The sequence below is a fragment of the Hermetia illucens genome, chromosome 3 (assembly GCF_905115235.1).
Source record: "Hermetia illucens chromosome 3, iHerIll2.2.curated.20191125, whole genome shotgun sequence".
Taxonomy (NCBI): domain Eukaryota; kingdom Metazoa; phylum Arthropoda; class Insecta; order Diptera; family Stratiomyidae; genus Hermetia; species Hermetia illucens.
Window position 1 is genome coordinate 63,299,707 of NC_051851.1, and position 20,991 is coordinate 63,320,697.

The 20,991-nt window shown below is 42.2% G+C and overlaps 1 protein-coding gene across 2 annotated transcripts in view; it reads left to right on the plus strand.

Annotated features, from left to right (window-relative positions):
- The window catches only part of LOC119652286, a 315,864-nt gene that overhangs the window by 63,139 nt on the left and 231,734 nt on the right, over nucleotides 1-20,991 (plus strand). For both annotated transcript variants that reach the window (XM_038056281.1, XM_038056282.1), the window contains exon 2: nucleotides 7,589-7,892. In XM_038056281.1, the coding sequence (XP_037912209.1) occupies nucleotides 7,653-7,892 (240 nt within the window). In that variant the 5' untranslated portion in view covers nucleotides 7,589-7,652. The remainder of the gene's footprint in view (nucleotides 1-7,588; nucleotides 7,893-20,991) is intronic.

Here is a 20,991-nt window from a genome sequence, read left to right on the forward strand (position 1 = left end):
GTAGTCTTCGTTCCCCACTTCAGAGCAAAAAAATCATACATGTCTTATTTTCAATGGTTTTTTGTTTGTTTTTTTCTGAATTGTTAATGTTACGTTTTTTATATCATGAATTTAAACTGAAAGCTTATCCCAGTACCAACTTAAAGGTACTTCATTTGTGTTGTGTTTGTGTGTAAATCGGTTTAAAACGGTGATTATTGGAGATAAGATTCAACCTGCATAAATAATATCTGAAATTGAATTTGAAAAAAAAAAAAAATAATAAATCAGAAGAAAATTTTAAGTAATTCTCCATTTTAGTCAATCACAAACGAGTGTTTTCTTCCCTTTGTTGAATCACAGCTTCCATCCTATTCTTCATTGACTCCACTAAATTTTTGACGAATTCTTATGGTGCCGCCTCCCATTCTCCTTTAACCGTATCTTTCAAGTTCTATACATTCGCTGGAGTGGCGTCTCTACTCCGTATTCTTTTTGAGGTTTTGTGTTAAATAAAATCTTATTAAAATCAGTTTACTATCTGTCTGTCTGTCCATCACACGCATTTCTCTCGGAGACGGTTATAGCGATTCGCACCAAATTTGGTGTAAAGGTGGGAACTGTGAACGCTCACGCATACAGCGAGTTACATAATTCTACATCAAATTTAAGGGGGGTCCCCATACATGCAAAAGGAGGTGTACATTTTTTTCCATCAAATATAGTTTTGTGGGGTATCAAACGAAAGGTCTCGGTTAGCACTTTCCGAAGCCCGTATTAGTTTTGACATTTGTTGGTTCGAAATTGATCATTTTTTAACAGACCCATTCTCGGAAACTACCCAACCGAATAATCTGAAAATAATCAAAAAGCTCCGAAATACCCTCCAAGCCGATATCTGTTCAAATAAGATTAAACAAAAATTATAGTAATATAATATTATTATTATATTACTATAATTTTTCGTAATTGGCTGGAAAACCCCCTAGAATCATGAAATTTGCAGCATGATATGTGCCTGGAAGACGTCTTTGAGATATTGTTGCCTAGTAAGTCTGCGTGATTTTTGGTTGCTACTGGGCCTTGTGATGAAGACAAAATCCGTTTCCGCTTCTAATATTATGTCTCCTCAGAAGATACAAAATCTGCAGCCAAAAAATATCTGCTCTAAGATGTAGAACGGGATAAATCGGTCTGAAAATCTTTGGTACACTCGTGCTCGACCCAGTTGTTCTCTTCCTGCCATATTCAGCATTCGTGTCAGAATAATACCGCCGCCCATTGCTCTATCGTAGAATTCTGGAGCGAACTGAAGGCGAGATTGGCGGTTGGGTCTCCGTAATTTCGGGCCATTTGTAGAGCTGTGGACTGTCATGTCCCCTCCAGCTATATGTCTTCTTACTATCCACTGGCTGATATTGACCCCCGCAACGCTGCATTGAGATGCCGATTTCTCAACGATGTGGTGGCAACATAACGATCATCCCGTTGAGATGTAGCACGTTTTCATTCAGAACGACGCGGCCTTCAGTCTGTTGATATCTCTGATACACACGTCCAAAGGAGTAACAACTTAAATTCAGATGTGGAGTAACTCCACTTTGGTTGTCATCAGAGATTCAACAAGTGCAACAATTTAAGGAGCTTGATGTCAGGGGGGGGGGGGGAGGGAATACACCCTTCTCCGGTTTTTACTGACGATGGAATCGATACACTAACACAGCATAGCAGTACAAGCTAATTATTAATATACAAATGATAACCTTATTCCAGAAAAATATCCTTCTATACCCAAGTGAAGCCTACAGCGCTTGCTACCTGAATTGAGCGATTAAAGATCTTCGTTTCATGTTATTGTATGGTTTTTAAAGCTCATATGCCTATTTTTATAAACCTTCAATAGGTTCTATATGTATGTATATTTTCAAAATGTATACGATATATTTTCAGGACAGATCCAATACAACAGATATTAACATACAACATCTCAACAAGTTGAAACAAAGATACTGTGCAATCTTTTTGCTCTCAAGTGTATTTTAACAAGTTAAAAACCGGAACCATTTAAGGGCTTTCAACTCGGTTTCAGAAAAAATAATAATATACTTGTCTGGCTATCGCGATTGGATGTCGGACACTAGTCGACTCACAAGGAGCACTTCAGTCGAATCAGGGTAATAATCTCGAGCGAGCGCAATGCTGACCATATTGCCTCCCACAGTATACTGTAGTGTACCGTTACGGTCTTGAATAAAGTGCTCTAACACAAGGCCCTGATCCAATATGCATTGTTGCGCCAATGATTATCTCGGGCGTCTGCTTCGCTAAGGATAACTTAGACGGATAGCATGATCTTCATCTTGGTTTCACTACCGACGTTTTTGCTATTGATTAGCCCCCCTGGTAGTGCCACTGCCATTGTATATAGCAAAAAATCAAGCGATCCCTATTTCTATCCAACCGCACCGTTCAATCTAAGGATGGGCTGGAGGCCACATCCGTAGAAATGCATCACAGCGATAATGCGCTTTAATTTGAAGTATGGCGACCATGCGAAAATGTATTGCTATATCCACGATAGTCATAAACAAGCAGGTGAAAAATGGTGAGTTCGGATCGGCCGTCATCTGTCTGAAATGATTTGCGAATACCCTATGAGTGCTTTTAAATCGCTTTAGCAAGTTCTGTGAATATTCTCAACTCCTAGAGCCTCCAAATTATCTGTCAAGGGCTATTTCAACGTCAACTTCAGTTATATTAGGTGTGATCAGTTCGGGGAAACCTTGCATAAGGTGTGGGAGCCAAGCTACTTTTAAACTGCAAAGGATACGTTTGGTTCAAACAGTTCTCCAGAAGCCTGCTGTTTTAACTAAATCGGGGGTACTTAGTGCGTTTGTGATACTTTTATAAAATCCTCTTTGACTTTGGAAGAACAAGGTGCTGTTTGTTCTTCGCTGAGAGCTCTTTTGATTCCAGTGGATGCAGTTTTAACCCTGTTTGGTATATCAATAGAGAGATCCAGTCCTTTCTCAACTTTTCCTCTATTTCAGTAAGTGGAAACGCTCGCAACGGTGAGCTATTGATGTTGTTGGCTTCATATATATCGGTTTAAAAACCCGACCTAGGTGTGAATTATATTGACTAAAAGCCTTTGGTTTGCAATTACAGAGGCGAATGTAGGTCAGTTGCCCTTGAATTTAAATCTTCGTAAATGTCGACCACTTAGTAATGAAACGCTCTGAATTTTCCAGTATGATCCTGACCAAAGAAAATTCTGAGAACTATCCAACAGTGTAGATACTATCTGGAACAAACACCGTTACCTGCGAGGTGCTGTGTAGTTGGTCTTCTCATGACTCCGTTCATTCGTTAATGTTAAGAATGAACTTTGGCATCGACAATCAGGAAGTCATCCTATCTAGTTTGGCAACAATCATGCGACTTTTTTCTGCCCACATTCCTGCGTTTTGCGCACATACCACACATACCACCCTAGCGCTGCTTCAACTTAGGTGGTCTTAGAATTGCTGGCTTGCAATCGCTTGTAGCTGTGGCGTGGCCTTTCAGCAAGCACATTCTTGGTGCTTCCTAAAGCCTCCTTTGGTGCCAAATATCATTGCCAAGTATTTGATAGCTGGTTAACAGGCTTCTTCCGACCCGGACGTTACCACTGTTAATGTACACGTTGCGTGGACCTCCAATAATCTGGGTACTTTGCTGTAACAACCACAAGCTAGTCATCCACAAAGACAAAATTCCTGGCCGTTTCTACTCATATCGAAAACCTTCAAGAGGTAATTTTCGACCAAACTCGAAAATATACAGGAACATCTATTTCAATAGGCGTTTAATTTGGCTCCAGTTAACAAAGAGTAATGTGTTGCATAGGATGTAACATCGAGCGCCAAAACGGCACAGCACCGTCAGAACTCGCGTCTTTTTCCACGTTCACCACCGTCATTACTTCATCACAATTCTGTGGGCGTGTCAAACCCCATACTGGCGTCATGACAAGCAATTTCCATTTTCCACGATGTGATATTCTGTGATAGACGATTCTCTCACGCATCTTTCCCATCTTTCTTTGGTCTCCAGATGACTTATTGCGTTGGGGAAAAACAGTTTTTGCTTTGCGATCGGGGCTTTTAAAGTTTTGCTCTAAATGCCATTCAAACCTTCGATTCTGAAATATTTCCTGCAGTTCTTACTCTGCAATTGGAGATATCGTACGCTCGTTGGATTGGACCACCGCTTGCTTCACGTTGGTGAGAAAACAGAATGGTAACTATTTGTTTATGAGGGCGCATGCAGGTTACCATGTAGTTACAATTATCTTTGTCCCTTTGTCTTTATATAGTCATTCAGTAAGCATCATCCTGAAGAGATTTTTCCACCGCATTACAATGGTAAGCCGTGAAAAACGTAACCCTTCAAAAGCATCGCATTGTACATTACATTTCACAGGAGAGGACCCATCACTGAACCCTATTGACTCCTGCCTTGACTACTGACCCAAAGAGATATCATTTTCGAGGAGCATAGTAAAATAACTAGGGACGCCCGTTTTAGCCAATGGGCTTGCTATTCATTTTCATCTGGCTAAATGGAATGCATTTTCAACTTCCAACTTTATCAGAGTATAGTATTTATTACAGATTATCGCGACTCTTGCCAGCTTTAAAGTCGTATATGGGATCGATCATTGAATGAGCTCGACGAAAATCAAACGCTCTTATAGACTATTTTTACGTACTAAGGTAGGGAGAATTTTATTGTAGATCTAGCATCCTTCCTATTGGGTCGTAAGGAAAATCGGGCGGTTTGATGATGGATGTCCCTGTTACTTATTGGACGTCGGCCACGAAGCTAGTTTTTGCTTCTTCAACTGAGCGCTTCCACCATGCATGCATGAAATACGCTGCTAAACCACTTTGTTCTTCGCTTAACAGCGAGTTCCAGGGCTCTATTTGGGACAATACTCAAGCCGAAAGCTCTGTTATCACCGATTTTCCGGCAAATCTTCGCAAGTTCCTCATCAGTCAGCAAAGATATGGTGAAGGCGTGAAATTGTCATTAATTGCAGAAGAAGAAGTGGGCAGGTTAGTTGTGGTGTACGTTATTCCCTAGAGGTTTTCGTCTTTGGTTTTTTAAAATATTCCCTATTTTTGGTACGCATAACCTGCTTAAGCCTACTTCGAAGGTTTGCGCATTCTTCCCTTTTCTAGCCGAAATCTGATCTGCCTGTAGATTGTTGGCAGATTCTTCTTGCTCGAAAGCATTCATCTCAAAATATCGCGATTTCGTCCTCCGACCAATGGTTTTGTGACGCTCGCCGGACATGTTGGCAACTAAGTCAATGTGCGGCGTGCCTGTCGTTTTACCACCGGCTTCGTGGCCACCCGCGCACTCTTTCGGGTTTGTAGCGTGTTCGACGGACATGCCACATAATGACTTATCGTGTCCGGCGGGTGCACTCATTGCTCGTCGGGTCATTGAGCGGTTATTAAGAATCGCTCTGCGGATTCGCCGCCTCGGCATGACAACATCGCATGTTCTCGTTATGTACTTCATAATTTGTGTAACCTTTTCTGAATTGGGATCATGGCTTCCCAATGGCATCTCTATGAACGCATCCTCCTTTCATGGATCAGAACTCATTTTAGGGTTTCGACTTTTTGCATCCGAAACTAACGTACCTAGCATGTCCTCGTACTCTCCAATCGTCGCATTTTGTGGAGCATAGCGACTGTATATGTAAATACCAGCTATTTGTGCTCTGACTTCCGCAATCTTCATCACATATTGCCGCCTTGTCAATTACATCTGCGGCCCAAGCCGCACTGATTTTGCTGCGGTAAGACTCGCCGATTATTCAATTGCCTTTTTATAGAAGGTCTGTGGGAACAATTGTGATTGTTTTGTGTCAACTTCATTTCTTTATTGCAACTAATAATAATAATCGTTGGCGCAACAATCCATATTGGATCAGGGCCTTGAAGTGTATCCTTGAAGTGTATCAAACGATAAATCACGATACAAATCCCACTGCGCTCCAACCACTTAGCTATCCGGACACAATGCAACTAAAGCTCTCCTAAATACTGGGCATCTGGGCAAAGCCTACGCTCAGGGTTAGCTTTGCACTTGACCCCCTTCCCCATATTATCTGCACCTTTTTGACCTATCACAGTCACTGGTGCATATTGCGCTTATGTGGTCCAACTCAAGGCATCTACAACAGCGCTGCTTTTTTTCGCGGGAAACGCCTCGCCGCAAGCTAAAACCCACACTGGCATAGATCAAATAAAAACCCGATAAAAACAAGTCATGATGAAAGTATTTGTAAACAACCTCAACCCAGCTGAAAGTTGAACTTCTCGGATCATCCTTTTTTTCAACGCAAACTCTGCATGAGATATCAACCTAACTGGCTTCATTTGGAAACATATTCGTCCAGTAGACTGAAAAAATCTCGTAAATTGAGAAAGAATTTGATTACTTGATAGCGAAGTCAGAGAAAACCGTTGTTGAAATCAACTCAGCTGGAATTCGATTTCTGCACTGCTCCTTTCTTTTGATATATCCGTTTACAATACTCAATTGTGGACATCAAGTGGAAAAATGAAAGGATAGGCTTGAGTGGAAAACTCGCCTAATAAATGGCTTCCCCCACTTCAGTATCTACATATATTATCTCCCCACCCCTAGTTTAACTATGATCTATTTTTCCATCCCTCAAAGGGATACTTGAACTCAATTCAGCTGTAGAAAATACGGAATCATTCGTGCTAACTGGGATCACCAACAGATTAAGTAGGAAATTGAAAAATGTTACGCCTAAGTAATTTGTCGAGCAATAAAATCCCAAGCATTTTAAATGGGAGTCTATTTATGACGGTCGGTTATCTGTTTTGTGCGCTCGAAATCGTCATGAACAAAAGCACAAATAAAAGAAAGGATGAGAAAGGATTTTCTTGCTTTATAGGTCAGAGGTGGATATCAATATTGGACCCAGCATTGGGCGGGAAATCCATTTTGACTTCCGCAATGAAACTTGACTCTTTTGTTGAACTTTTGCAGGAATAAACTAAAGCAGGTTTGAATGTGCTCCGTAAATACGCAATAAATTCAAATGAATATGAGCTGTGTTGGTACGAAATGTCCTTTCGTCTCTAATGAATTAGATTTCTGTCGTTTTGTGGAAGTAGTCCTGTGGTTACCAGATGTAACTGCCTTTGCGACCTCATTAGACCTAATTGAAAGGACAGGAATACAATAAATGCTTGAAGGAAGTGGGCGGTAATTGAAATAAGTTGTAAATATATGAACAGAGACTTGGCTCCCACCCAAATATCCTGGTCTGCTGTTGGTAAATATTCCAGGAATAAAGGGCGCCCCTTGAGCAATAATGGTTTCGACCTACTAAAAACGGACTTGCTTCTAAATTATTGATTTGCCATCCTAATGGGGGAATGCACAAGCAGGTACACTTTATCAGGAGTCTCCCCGATATCTTCCATAAAACCAGTGTTCTAAAGTCAAATGCATAATTCACTTCATTTCCGCTAAAAAGGATTCAAAGTTAATTTGATTAAAAACTATTTTCCAGGTGAATCGCATGAACAAACGAGGTCCGTTAATTGGATTTGTAAAACGGCAGCAATGAGGTTAGAATGTCTCAGTTACGAAAGTCTGCATCTTTTCGTTCTCGCATCCCTGTAAGACGCGCTCGTTTTCCGTCGCGACGATGTCCTAGTCCGCCTGAGCTTTTTACATCGACTTCGAACGATCCTGACTGGAACGGTTGTTCGCATCCAGAAAATCGACATCGAACCACTAACAATTGCCGAAAGTACTCTTCATCGAGTTTTTCAAGTAGCGACGAGAGCTGCGAGTCGGAGGAACCTCTTCAGGTGAGTCCTTGTTTGTGATAAAATTGATATAATTATTAAACAGAGACTGGAAGTCTCCTATGTATGTGCATATAGGAAGAAGGAGGAATTTCATTAGGATCGATTTCTTGCTGGCGGCAGCATGAAATTCGCGCTCGTGGATACATGAAATGATATTTATTCGCAGATGTTTTTCGGGGTACATTGATGTCGGGAAGTATGAGTACAAAATGAGGAAATGGCGTGTGGCACAGCCATCGGAAGTATGGCCCACGCATCATTCATTGCCTTCAAGTAACGTTCAAAAATTTCATTTCCAGGATCTGTATATATCTAAAGATATGGTGAAGCGCCCTAATCTAATTAAGCATAATGTTGTTGTTTGTTATTATCATTTTTTTTTGTCTTTTTTGTTTGAAGTGTGCTTTTGCGTACTATTTGCAATGGTGATATACTCAAAATGGTTTTCTTCCCTAAAGGAACCGCTAGAGCATATCCTACCTAAACAGCTAATGGCATTACCAGCACCAATACGTTGGTTAAAAAAACATTGGTCCGCTGACTCCGTCCTCCAATTGTCAAATCCTACAAGGCTACATTGAAAAGAATGGGAGCCAGAATATCTCTCTACTTCAAATACTTACTTATTTTAGTTTCTGCTGAAACTCTACGTCACCTCTCCTAGGATCCTTATCAGGGATTCTTTCTCATCCAAGATCATTTGTGTCATTGATACCAGTTTCGACAGAATTTCGAGGACGAACATTATTTAATACGATATGTTAAGCTCTTTGCAGTGCTAAGCCTGGAAGTGTATGAAGATGTGTTTCACATCAATGTTAAATTCTCAACATTTCTTAAGCAGTTATTATGAGCTTGTCTATCTGTCTACCATAGGACTAATACCCCATTCACATTCGGAGCTTTATTACTCCCCACATCGTCAAAAACTGCTTCAACCTGATTTAATGGTGCTCGTCAAAGAACTTTGCCATTTTCGAAAGTTTGTGGGTAGATTACGGGGGCAGATGATCTTGATATCGCCGTGGTTATTAATAATGTTTTGTTTTTTGTCTCTTGAGAGGCCGGTGTGTGACTTGCATCTTTGCCTCTATGTATTACTTTGCCTACAGCAACGTCAAACCATTCATTTCGTGCTCTATTGGCAAATCGCCAGGAGGGTATGTTTGAGGTGTGTTGAGATGTTCTGTTGCACTTCATATTCCAGAACTTAATCCACCTATTCCGTTAAATGTTTGAACGTTCCAGAAGACCAATAGATAACTTCATTTTTTTGTCAAGGATGTTCCAATCTAGGAGAGCAAATTTCCACTCCATTTTGTTATCGCTTCTTTCACTTCCTCGTCATCAAAACCGCAATAATCACCGCGAATATTTATATTCACAATCGAAGCGACACGACAACTATGATGCAACTTCGATTTAGATAGATACTACAAGCTGGCCCTTTAAAGAATAATGTCTTCAGTCATGGAATCGAATGAAAAACCGTAATTGATAACCATAACGGATGAAATTGTGGGAAGCACTATTAGTGCCAAAGCGGGAATTTTTATGAAAGCGGCGTAATAGAAATGTAATGAGTACTCTTTATCCCGAATAAATTTAACTGATTAGGCCACTAATATACGAAGCCAAATAAAAACAGCGGGATCATTCTCGAGACCGCCCTGGAAAACGGGGTTCGTGATGCTGATGTAAGTCCAAGGGGCACTATCATCTTCAAATCTACTCAACTACTGACCTATGCTGTCAATATCGGCATCCTTTGAAGGATAACTCGAGATGTATAAACTGCCTTCATCCAGATCGAGTAGGCGGTGCGAGGTCTTGGGTTCTGCATTAATAAAGGCAAGTCAAAAAATATATAGTGGCAACTTCAGAATCAGAAACCAAAGAAAAACCAACATCAAATATCATTGGTGAAATAAGAACAATAATGATAGGAGAATAGGGTTGAATATCACAACCGTTAACAGCTAGGATGAAATCCGCACGCGGTTATTGACAGCCAACAGAACTTATTTCACCTTACGGAACCCTTTCCACTCAAAACGTCTCACAAAGCTCGTCCTGTACAAAACAATCTTCTCGCCAGTCCTCATGTATTCATCGGAAACCTGGGTTCTTAACGAACGAAATGCATACAATCCGGCTGATTAGGTTGCGATGGGCGGGTGTTCTAATCCTTATGGATGAGGATGATCCAGCCCGGAAAGTCTATAAGGGCAATATCTATTGTAGAAAGAGAAGACGTGCCGGACACGCCCTAGCTAGAGTAGACCACGAGAGTCCTAGGGGTTTTATGTGAGTACCTGTCTCGTGGACTTCACCCCACGGTCTTCTTAAGACACGGATTGATTTTGTGACCATAATCAGAGCCCCGCCGCAGCAAGCTACGACGGTACCAGTCTATACCGAGTGCATGGCTCAGCAATCATACTGCTGGATGGAAGACCTACGAAAATGTCTACCGAACTAAGGAGTACGGCACCCGTGCTGAAACGCAACACCACACTGAGGCCCGAAGGTTTCTATTCGCTCGAACACAACAACAACCCCCATGAAGCTCCCACTAGGGGGCCAACCGCAAACAACCAAGCTGAATGCACATACGACAGGAATTCTCCTCAAGTATGTGAGTCCAGGGGTTATCCCGGTTCCCATGGTTCCAGTATACCCCTGGTAAGGTTTCGTGACTATTGCCACTTTAGATGAGTCCCCGTGCAGACTCGGGTCTGATCGCCCTAATTAGGCCTTTGGAGCATTCGCTTACTGCATCACGGTCGGCAAGCCAATGCGCTAGATAGAACCCTACAGAACCACCTGCATATGAGTTTTGCAATTGATAGCTTTATAAACCAAGAAGAGTGGCGAATAAACCATCGTCCGACCAGCTAAGTGAACAGGTTAGACCCCCCAGAAGGTGAAATGTATCCCCCCATGGTAAAGTGCTCCTTAGACGTACAAAGTGTCCACGGGAAGTGAATTCTCTGGAAGAGTGTCAACACTAATTGAAATGCTCGGCAAATAGAGTGCGGCGCAGCAAGATAAATTTCCTTTTAAACATTAACATCGACCGTATAATAGTTATGGTTACTACATTCTTGCGAACCTTTTAAAATTAAAAAGAAAATGCCACAAGAGACATTGCAAGGCTCTTTTCCTCCAATCTTTCCTTCCGCTCCCTCTAGCCCACTCACGATCCGTGGCTGGCGACATGTCTCGTGACCCGTCAAATCCGATGACCAATTCACAGAAGAGTTTGACGAGCATTTTTTTGGCGCTTCATCATCGCAGACACCAGCAATCTTATCTTAGCCGTAGATTTCCTGTCTCATTATGATTTGCTAGTTGATCAGCATAACAGATTCCTCATATACCAGCACTTTTTTCATCGGTTTTGAAGGCGTTGCCGATTCACTTATTTGTTTTCTTCTTCGAAAGTACTGTATCTCTCTGAGTTTTTAGGTATGATGTACAGCACCACATCAATACAGCTGGCTCACTTATTTTTTCTAAGGGGCGTCCATTACTGCCGCTGCGGCTCGCATTTCCGCGGAAAGATTTCGAAGCATTTCTTAAGCAGGTTATTTGCAGACCTCCACACAGCTGTTTACGTTCGCCACTTCACACTGACGTATGGCGATTACTGACGTCTAAACGTACAGACGATGCCAAATGGATACCCCATTTAACTCATCCAAGATTTTTTGTACTCGCACACTGCCGAGAAAGGCAAATGCAAGCGATTTTGAGCATCGGGCTTCCATAAATAGCTCAGGATCTGAGAAGCTTCTTTATCATCAGCAATGGCGCAACAACCGGAACCAGGTCTAGGTCTACCTCAGTAAGGAGCTCAAATGGGTTTTATCATCCAGTTTAATTCCGACATTCAACACATATCTGGAAAAGATAACATAGTTGCTAATGCTTTGTCACGTGTTGCAGAGACATCGTTGATGTTCCGGCGATCGCAGATATGTAAAAAGACGATTTAGTACTTCAGCGCCTCAGGACCAACTTCAAGTACACAATTAGGGAGTTTTCTACTTTCAGCTCAACGTCCAGTATATACTAAGAGACTTTCAGTAACGGACCAAGGTCACATATTCTGGCTGGTTTTCGTAAGGAAGTATTTTACGCCATTTATGATTTGCCGCACCCAGGTATCCGAACAATAAATCGGTTAGTCACCGCAAGGCATTTTTTAGCCGTCCATGAACAACACAGAAGGGCAAAACTACGAGACATATGAAGAAAGAGGTTAGCGTGTTCCCTTTGTCTACCAAGCAGTTTCACGTATCCACCTTCTCATAATCGGCCCTTTGCGTGACTCGCACGGTTTCAGGTATTGCCTCACAATCATTGATAGGTTCATTTAGTGGCCTGAGGCCAGTAATCATTATTTTATTTTTACAAGCATGATGGAGAATTTTTGTGTTTCTTGATTCTTTCATAAACTGTGTTGTTGGATTCATCTAGGATAATGGAGCAAGGCTCTTCAAAACACTTTAGACGAGTACCATTCAGGGCACACAAATGAACTTCTGTCTCAAAAGACTTACTTAGGAGCCTTGAGAGCTTCATTTTTTTGTCAAGAAGTTTACTGAACCTCGCTCACATTCCTGTTCTAACGACAGTAAGAACCAGTCTCTAATCAGTTCTAACATCGTTGTTGCTGTTAGGTCAATTACTTCACTTTCCCTTAGCCCGATGGACCTTGGATGGGAGTCAACTGAAGTGATGAATTCAAACAGCTTCATTCCTCTAGAATTGCATTTGTTATTTCTCCAGAAAATAAGTTAAAAGTTTCCAGGACAATTTATTGGGGATTCAAGACAACTTGACTGTTCATGCGTTACCGGATCAAAAAAATGGTTAGACAGGGTCTGCTCCTATCAGAGTAGATGAAATTTATTCTATAGCGTTCTGATGTTCCGATATTTCAGGAACCACTTTTTCCCTTCATCAGTGGTACAAAACTGCTCTTAACTGGGTTTATTAACAACAAGAGTTACCTTAATTATTTTACTATATTTGTTTTTAAAAGCTTTTTTGTACACCCCGAAAGACGATGGGGAGTTTTTGATTCTTTTTCTAAATAACGGGGGATAAAAATTATCTTGTAGCAGTAATGAAGGGAAAAAGTGATTCCCGAAATATGCTATTTGCAAGATGAATAAATATTAATAGCGAACAAAAAAGGCAAGTCTGAATTATTTCAAATAATTTAAGCGCTGGAAATTGCACTTAGTTCTGATGTTGTGATTTCCACTAACCATCAGAAATGGTGGGTCCAAATAGCTGAGTGGTTAGAGCACAATGCTATCGTACGGAAGGTCGCGGTTCAATCTCACTGGTGGCAGTAGGATTTGTATCGTGATTTCAAGTCGGATACCAGTCGACTCAGCTGTGAATGAGTACCTGAATCAAAGCAGGATAATAATCTCGGGCGAGGGCAATGCTGACCACATTCCCTCCTGCAGAGTACTGTAATCCTATAGTGTACGGTTTCGGTCTTTAATGAAGAGCTTTAACACACTTCAAGGCCCTGATCCAATTGGATTGTTGCGCCAACGATTATTATTATCGGAAATTGTATAAATTACTTGAAAATTTTTGTCTTAAGAACATATTTTTTGGAAACTAAAGTAGCTTTACCTTTACCTGCGTTTGGCGAAAAATAAAATTTCAGGGAATGACCTTAAGCCGATTTGCTCTTAAACCTCATATCAGTTGCTTAAATCGATGTCCTGTACTCGTATTACAAACTTTTGGAAGGTGCCTAATTGTTGGAATATCGTACATATCCTTTCTGCCACTACTGTTGTGCACAGCGAGACAAGTGCCTGCTAACCCGTGAAACTTCAGACAAGCATTTAATTTATTAGTGTAACCTCTTGCTTTTCGCGATGGCTTGTGTACTTTTTGATTTAGACGATAGCATACTCGAAAAGTATTTTAAGTGTTTAACTTTGCTCCTATTCGCAGGATGTTTATTTGCTTGTCAGTGGTATTACACACATAGAAGTTAGTGCATTCTGCATTAGAGCGAACTTCATTGGAACGCTGCATGTTATCCGATGTAACCTGCAACAATGGTGGTCGTGCCCTTCACAAGCAGACTTGCATAAATCATTAAAAGCCTAATGTCACTGACTTGCTATAAATTTTCCCGGAAAATCGTTGTTTGAATGTGCTGTTCAAGAAAGTTACGTCTGGGGGAAACGTGCTTCTGCATGCGACACAGCAACTGCCTATTCTGTACTCCCTCATAAATTTACCCGTAATACTCGAAATCGATTTTTGAATTAGATTTGATTCATTGAATTCGAACCAAATCCGCCCAATGATTTGCTCCGACAGGATGATATCCTATTGTTATCTCACACACATCGAATATACTCTTGTTAGCTGGATGATTCGATGACTGTAAATCCTAGACAAACCTGCGGAATATATGCTTTGAGGTGGAGTGATACAGAGGGTTTATCAGCATTTACCAGTCTAGAGCACTTTGCAGTGATTTCTACGAATAATTGCGTCGAAACGCTGTGAAGGCAGGAATGATTTCAAGTCAACCATCGACTCATAATCAGAATCAATGATTTCTCTGATAGGATACTGACTTGATTATGGTTGACATGATAAAAGGAACTTTTGTAATAACTTTCCTATTTCTTCCTTATTTACACGAGGTTCCAAAACAAGTATCTTACAGTAATTAGAATATTTTTTACTATTAAATTATCTTATAATTAGCGTATGTATCCGTTGCTGTCCGAAATGACCAGCTGGGTTATGTCCCATGGAGCGCAGGTAGCACAGGTAGATTCCCATTATACTAATGACTAACGTTTTACTTTATATTTTAAAGCTAAGACTTTGTAATAATTTAAATGTGGCTTTTTAGTTGTTGATATTCATTACACATTAGGTTGTTGCAAATGAAATGGCCGTCTTGGTACTAACATTTGAAACCGCTGTAAAGCTTACAAAAATTTATTTATTTAATGAAAATAGATGCCAGTCGATTCAAAACACTTCTCCCAGCGAGATTCAAAAGCATGTATGCCAGTTTCGTAGAAGTCCAACTGTTGGGTGTTGATAAATTCTTCGAAGGCAATTTTGACAGCCTCTTCGTTCCTAAATTGTTTTTCCGCCAAAAAATGATCCAAATACTTAAAAAAGTGGTAGTCGGTTGGCGAAAGGTCCGGTGAATATGATGGATGAGGCAGAGTCTCATACTGCAATTCGTTTAACTTTTGAACCGTTGTTCTGGGTTCATGAGATCGTGCATTGTCGGGCAGGATTATCACATCATTTCTCTTGACTAATCTCGGCTGTTGAATACTCAATTTTTGGTGCATTTCCTCGAGTTTGGTACAGTATTTCTGTGCATTTATCGTTTCTGCAGATACCAAGAAAGAATAGTGGTGAACTCCAGCTGTAGACCACCAACCAGTCACCATTACCTTCTTCGGATGGAGGCTCGGTTTTGGCATATGCTTCGGTGGCTCATCAGCATCTAGCCATTGTGCTGATTGAGGACGATTGTCGTATAATATCCACTTTTCATTATATGCCACTATTCTGTGCAAAAATAATCGCTTCCGATGCGTTAGAGTCAATAACTGCGAATTTTCATTCGAAGCGCCATGTTTTTGCTCCGTAAAGGCTTGGGGAACCTATTTGTCGAGCTGTTTCACCTTTCCAAGTTGTTGCAAGTGCCGGGAAAGTGTCGAATAGTGTACGCCCAGTTTCTCTGGACTGTCTCTCACAGACTGACGTGTGTCGGATTCGACTAGCAAACGCAGCTCGTGGTTGTCAAGCGATGGTCCTGGATATCCACTTGGCTCACACAGGTTTACATCGCCTGACCGGAATTTTTCAAACCACCGCCATGTGGTTCGTTCGCTTACCGTATCAGCTCCAAATGCGTTGTTAATGTTGCTGGTCGCTTCCGCTGCTTTATGACCGAGTTTGAACTCATACAGAAAAAGTATACGTTCTCGGCTCTTTTCCATCCTTTTTTCCTTTTTATTCACTGTTTTCACAACGATGGTCAAAACTGAAATGACTCTTTGATTAAATGTAGGAGTATTTATACTTTATTATCCGACACCAACAGCACCAACTGGTGGTGGTTTGATACAGCAAAATCGCAACTAACTTCACTTGATTGCCAAATCGGCCATTCCATATGCAATAACCTAATAATTGTGATTCACAAGTGGATAGAATTTTGTAGCAATATGTTGTAGTATGTACATTCTTCTGCGCGTGACGAAAAGCAATGCATATACTCTGGTACATTCTATGATTCCTTCTGATCAAATGGACTTGAAACATTGGGTCTCAAGTGTGTTTCTCTTAACGATCAGAAAATCTTGGCAACAGAATGTTCCGAGGGGCAGATACGTTTGTGGCTTATGACGTTTAATTCCGATACGTTATACATATCTCGTTATTTGCTAGTTGTACATGCGGCACCGGTGTTTCAGGAGCATCAGCAAAGGTACAGAAAGTCGTGGGCTAGGAACTTGCAAATTTTGAAACGGCTACGACCTTTGGCTTTCGGAAACTCTGATTGGTTTCTGGAATGCGCGCATGCTCCTCGACAACGATAGTGAGGGTCCTCAGAATGCTTATTTTCTCCAACTTGAGCGGGAATTCCAACGATATAAGCTGGACATTTTGGGCCTAAGCTAAGTAAGATAGTGGGACTCTGGAGAGTACTCTTCTGCCTCTTACGGGAATGTACTTTTGTACTCTGCAAAGTCAGGTGGTAGCAGGCCCGAATCCGATGTCGAGTTGCTTCTGGCGGCTATCACATGGCGCGCTCTCTCGACCTGGGAACCGGTTTTCGACACATTACTAACTACATCACAATTTTACAATGCTACCAAAGGAGACTACACTACAATGTAGTGAAAAAAGATTTCTTCTACGAACAATTAAATGCAGTTCAGAGGATGGTTTCCCAAAGGCGACATTGTAATTGCGATGAGTGATCTGAATGCGAAGATGGACTTTACCAACATCTTGCTGGGGCATGTGATGGGACAACACGGCCTTGACGACCGTAATGATAATCATTTAAGGCTTGTGGATTTCTGCAGCTTGCACCACCTCGTCATTGGTGGCATATTGTTCGAGCACAGAGCTTGCCATAAGGTCAGTTGGTTTTAACTGACCGACACGGTACGAGCCACTAGATCGATCACTTTGCGATCAACAGTAGGATTAAGCGTTGTCTCCTAGGTGTGCGTAACAAGAGAGTTTCTGACATCGGTTTGGAAAGGGATCATCACCTGATGGTCACTTACATTCGCATGCAAGTTGCGTTTCCCACTTCTCGTAGGGTTGGGGAGCTGCGAACGCTTGTATGATCCAGCTGTCGCTCGGCAGTGGGCAAGTTATCTTGCTGATCAGACGGCAGAAATACTGAGTAACTCGCCTCTGAATATCGATGAGCATTGGACCGCTATCAAAAATGCTGTTTTCGGGTGCTACACAGGTCGTTGGCTTCATCCCGAAGAGGCGCTATAAGATCTGATTGACTGCGGAATCGTGAAAGTGGATCGATGAACGGAAGGGGTTGAAGCCCCTATTGACTCGCTCGAGTGATGACAGGTGTGGTGCGCTCGAACTCCGATATCAAGCGAAATCCCGAGAAGTTGAGCGCAATGTACGCCATTGCAAGAGGGAATTTACTATTGCACTAGTTAGGAAAGTGAAAGATGCCGCAGAGTGCAATGGTATTAGAAGTGTTCACCGCATTACGAAAGAACTTGTTTGTAGTAGCAAATCTTTTGATGGTACTATGAAGGACGGCGTGACAACCGGTATCCGGGCTAGGCCTGCCAAAATAGATAACTCCCGACACCTTAGTTTTGCGCCGAGGTCAACCAATTCGATATACCTAAAAGCTGTTTAGCGTCCTGACCTACGCCATCCCTCCATCTCAGGCAGGGTCTGCTCTCGTCTTCTTCTGACCTGCCATCGTAACCTGTTGTGTCGAATTTTATCCACACGGTTGTTCTTCCCGTAATATCAATATCGTCAGCGGCCATCAATGAACTCAAACGAAATAAAGCCACTCCACTCCCCGCGGAATTATTTATCGCTGCATCTGTAGGTACTGTAGATCTGCTCCTTCGAGTCGTGCAGAAATCTTGGGAATCCTTTTCCTGGAAGATTCCAAGGAAGGGCACCCGTTTTAATTATGATAATTGGAGGGGTATCTTACCACTCCTCTTTGTCCTTGTTATGGACACCGTCACACGGGATATCCAACGTCCAGCGCCCTACACACTGCTTTATGCAGATGATGTTTTCCTAGCATTTGATAGCAAAAATGATCTCGAGGAACTCGTTCAAAAATGGAATGATCGCCTCATGCAACACGGTCTCAGATTGAATTTAAACAAAACTGAATTTTTGACGACCGATCCCCATGAAACAGGCACAATCACTGTCAGCGGCAGTGATCTGCCCAGAACTGAGCGATTTAAATACCTCGGGTCAACGCTATCAGCCAATGGAGAACTGCGTTATCAAATTGCTTCACGCATTAACGCAACTTGGATGAAATGGCGTTCCACAACTGGTGTCCTTTGTGATCGACGTATCAACGAAAGTCTCAAATCTAAAATTTACCGCAATGTCTTCCGTCCAGTCGCTCTCTATGGTTCTGAGTGTTGGCCGACCATAAAAGACAATGAAAGACGTCTTGCGGTAATGGAGACGAAGATGCTACGTTGGACTAGTAGCGTCACACGTTTAGATCACATCCGAAATGAGGATATCCGCTATCGTTATGGGGTTGCACCGATCGTGGAAAAGTTTCGAGAGAGGCGTCTTCGATGGTATGGTCACGCAATTCGTGCAAACGAGAATTCACTTGCCAAGATTGGTCTTAACATCAAAGTCGATGGTAAACGACCAAAAGGCAGACCTAAGCAACGGTGGCTTGATACGCTGGATGGGGATTTGAAAGCCTCGAGATTGCACCCAGATCAGGCATTCGATAGAGCCAAATGGCGAAACCGATCACGACGAGCCGACCCCGCTTGTGAACGGGACAAAGGCTGAGGAAAAAGAAGAAGAATTGGAGGGGTATCTTCGTGCTCCCTGGTGTCGCACAAATAATATCTAAAATAATACTGGAACGCATAAGAAAACTTCTCGAAAGCCAGATCGACTAAGTGCAGGCTTGTCTCTGCTTCGGATCTTCTTGCACTGACCACTTCAACATCCTACAAATCATTTTGGAACAGTGCGCGGAGCTTACAGGGTGCACTATGAAAGTAATGCGCATTGTTTTATTATCAGTCGGAGATTGTGGAGGGGGTTCTCCCCTGTCTCAGTTTGCTCTGGCCAGTAGAAGTGTTAGGACGTGTCTTTGCGCGAAGTCTGTTTTTCGATTGTCTCAGTGCGTAATGTAGCGCTTATTGGAACAGCGGTACGCGATCAAGTTTTGTATGCGGCTTGGGAAGAATGCAACGGAAACCTATCAAATGGTTCTAGAGGCCCTTAAAGAGGGATGCATTTCGAGATCCCAATGCGGAAGTGGCACCCACAATCTTCTCCCAAATCCAAAAAAGCGGACATGAGCAAGTCTCCCATCAAAACAATGCTAATTGTCTTCTTCGATGTCAGAGGGATCGTCCATTTTAAATTTTACCACAAGGACAAAGGCTGAAACGACGAGTGGCACGTGTCAGGCCTGGCATCAAAGACGTTTTCAAGCTCCACCACGACAATATCCTCAGCCTTCATCGTTACTAGCTTTTTGACCCAAGCCAAGACCTCCTTGGTGCTGGAGAACATTGAAGCTCAAGTTACAACGTTCCTGAGATGAATTCTAGTCTATGAATTTCAGGGTGCTTCCCAGGCGGACAGAATCGTCTCCGCAGATGTATCGATGCAGGAGGAGACAATGTTGAAGAACCGTCTGTACCAATCGGATGAATAAATCTATTTCTCCCATTAAATGCACATTACTTTTATAATGCATCCTCTAGATATTCGCTGCACTTGCTCTTCATGGATTTCGAAAAAGCTCTCCATAACGTATCCGTAACAGCAATATATATATGGCGAATAATGTCATGTGCTGCACAGAAGTAAAATCTCAGAGGATTTTGAGGACGAAAGTGGGAGTCGCCAGGGTTGCATCCTTTCTTCTTGCTTTCGTGGGCGTTATTCGCGCTGCTTTGTCGGGACGACGTGGAGGAATTCAATGGACAATGACATCCTTCTTCATATATCTCGACTAATCCAATGACATCTGCTTGCTCTCCCACTGGGTCATGAACATCAGTCAAATAGCTTTGGATTTTGAAAGAGAGGCAAGTGGAGTCGGATGGGTCATTGCGCTCTCCTATGTGAATTAATAGGTAGAACACTAAAGACGATAAATTTGCATATTTAGAAAGCAGCGTTCCGAACTGGCTGTTGGCCGCGGTATTAACGTTGCTAGATCCGCTTTCGCTGCCCTGTCTAAAATCTGGAAATGCAGTTATATCAACACCAAGATCATGATGAGACTGTTTTGCGTTAGGGTTCGTTCTGTGTTGCTATATGGCAGTAGTACATCGAAAGTAGACGCCACTGTTACTCAAAAGCTCTAAGCTTGTCTGCGTCGTATCATCGGGGTACGTTGATCTGACATTTTCTCAAACGACGAACTTGGTCGGTGCACAGGCCTGGCACTCATATCCACGGTGATCGGAGGACGACAGTGGCAGGATAGGTCACACATTAAGGATGGGCGACAATTCCATTTCTGGCTATGCCTTGCAGTAGAATTCAGTTTCTCAAGATAGCTAGCAAATGGGCCGCCCCAAGGGTTTTTGACACAGAGCGGCCAAGGAGGGCTGCGAGCGTCTCTCCGAAATTATGGGGAGAGTTGAAGAACATTTCAGGTAACCGCGAGCGATGTCGCGCAGGTATGGTTAACCCACTTTACCCCACCAAGGAGTGAATTGCAACCATATATCATGAGAGAACCGACAAAGATGTACCAGGGATCTTGTGGATGACAAAACACGAAAAGTGTTAAGCTTCCGGAAGTCCACATCGACATACG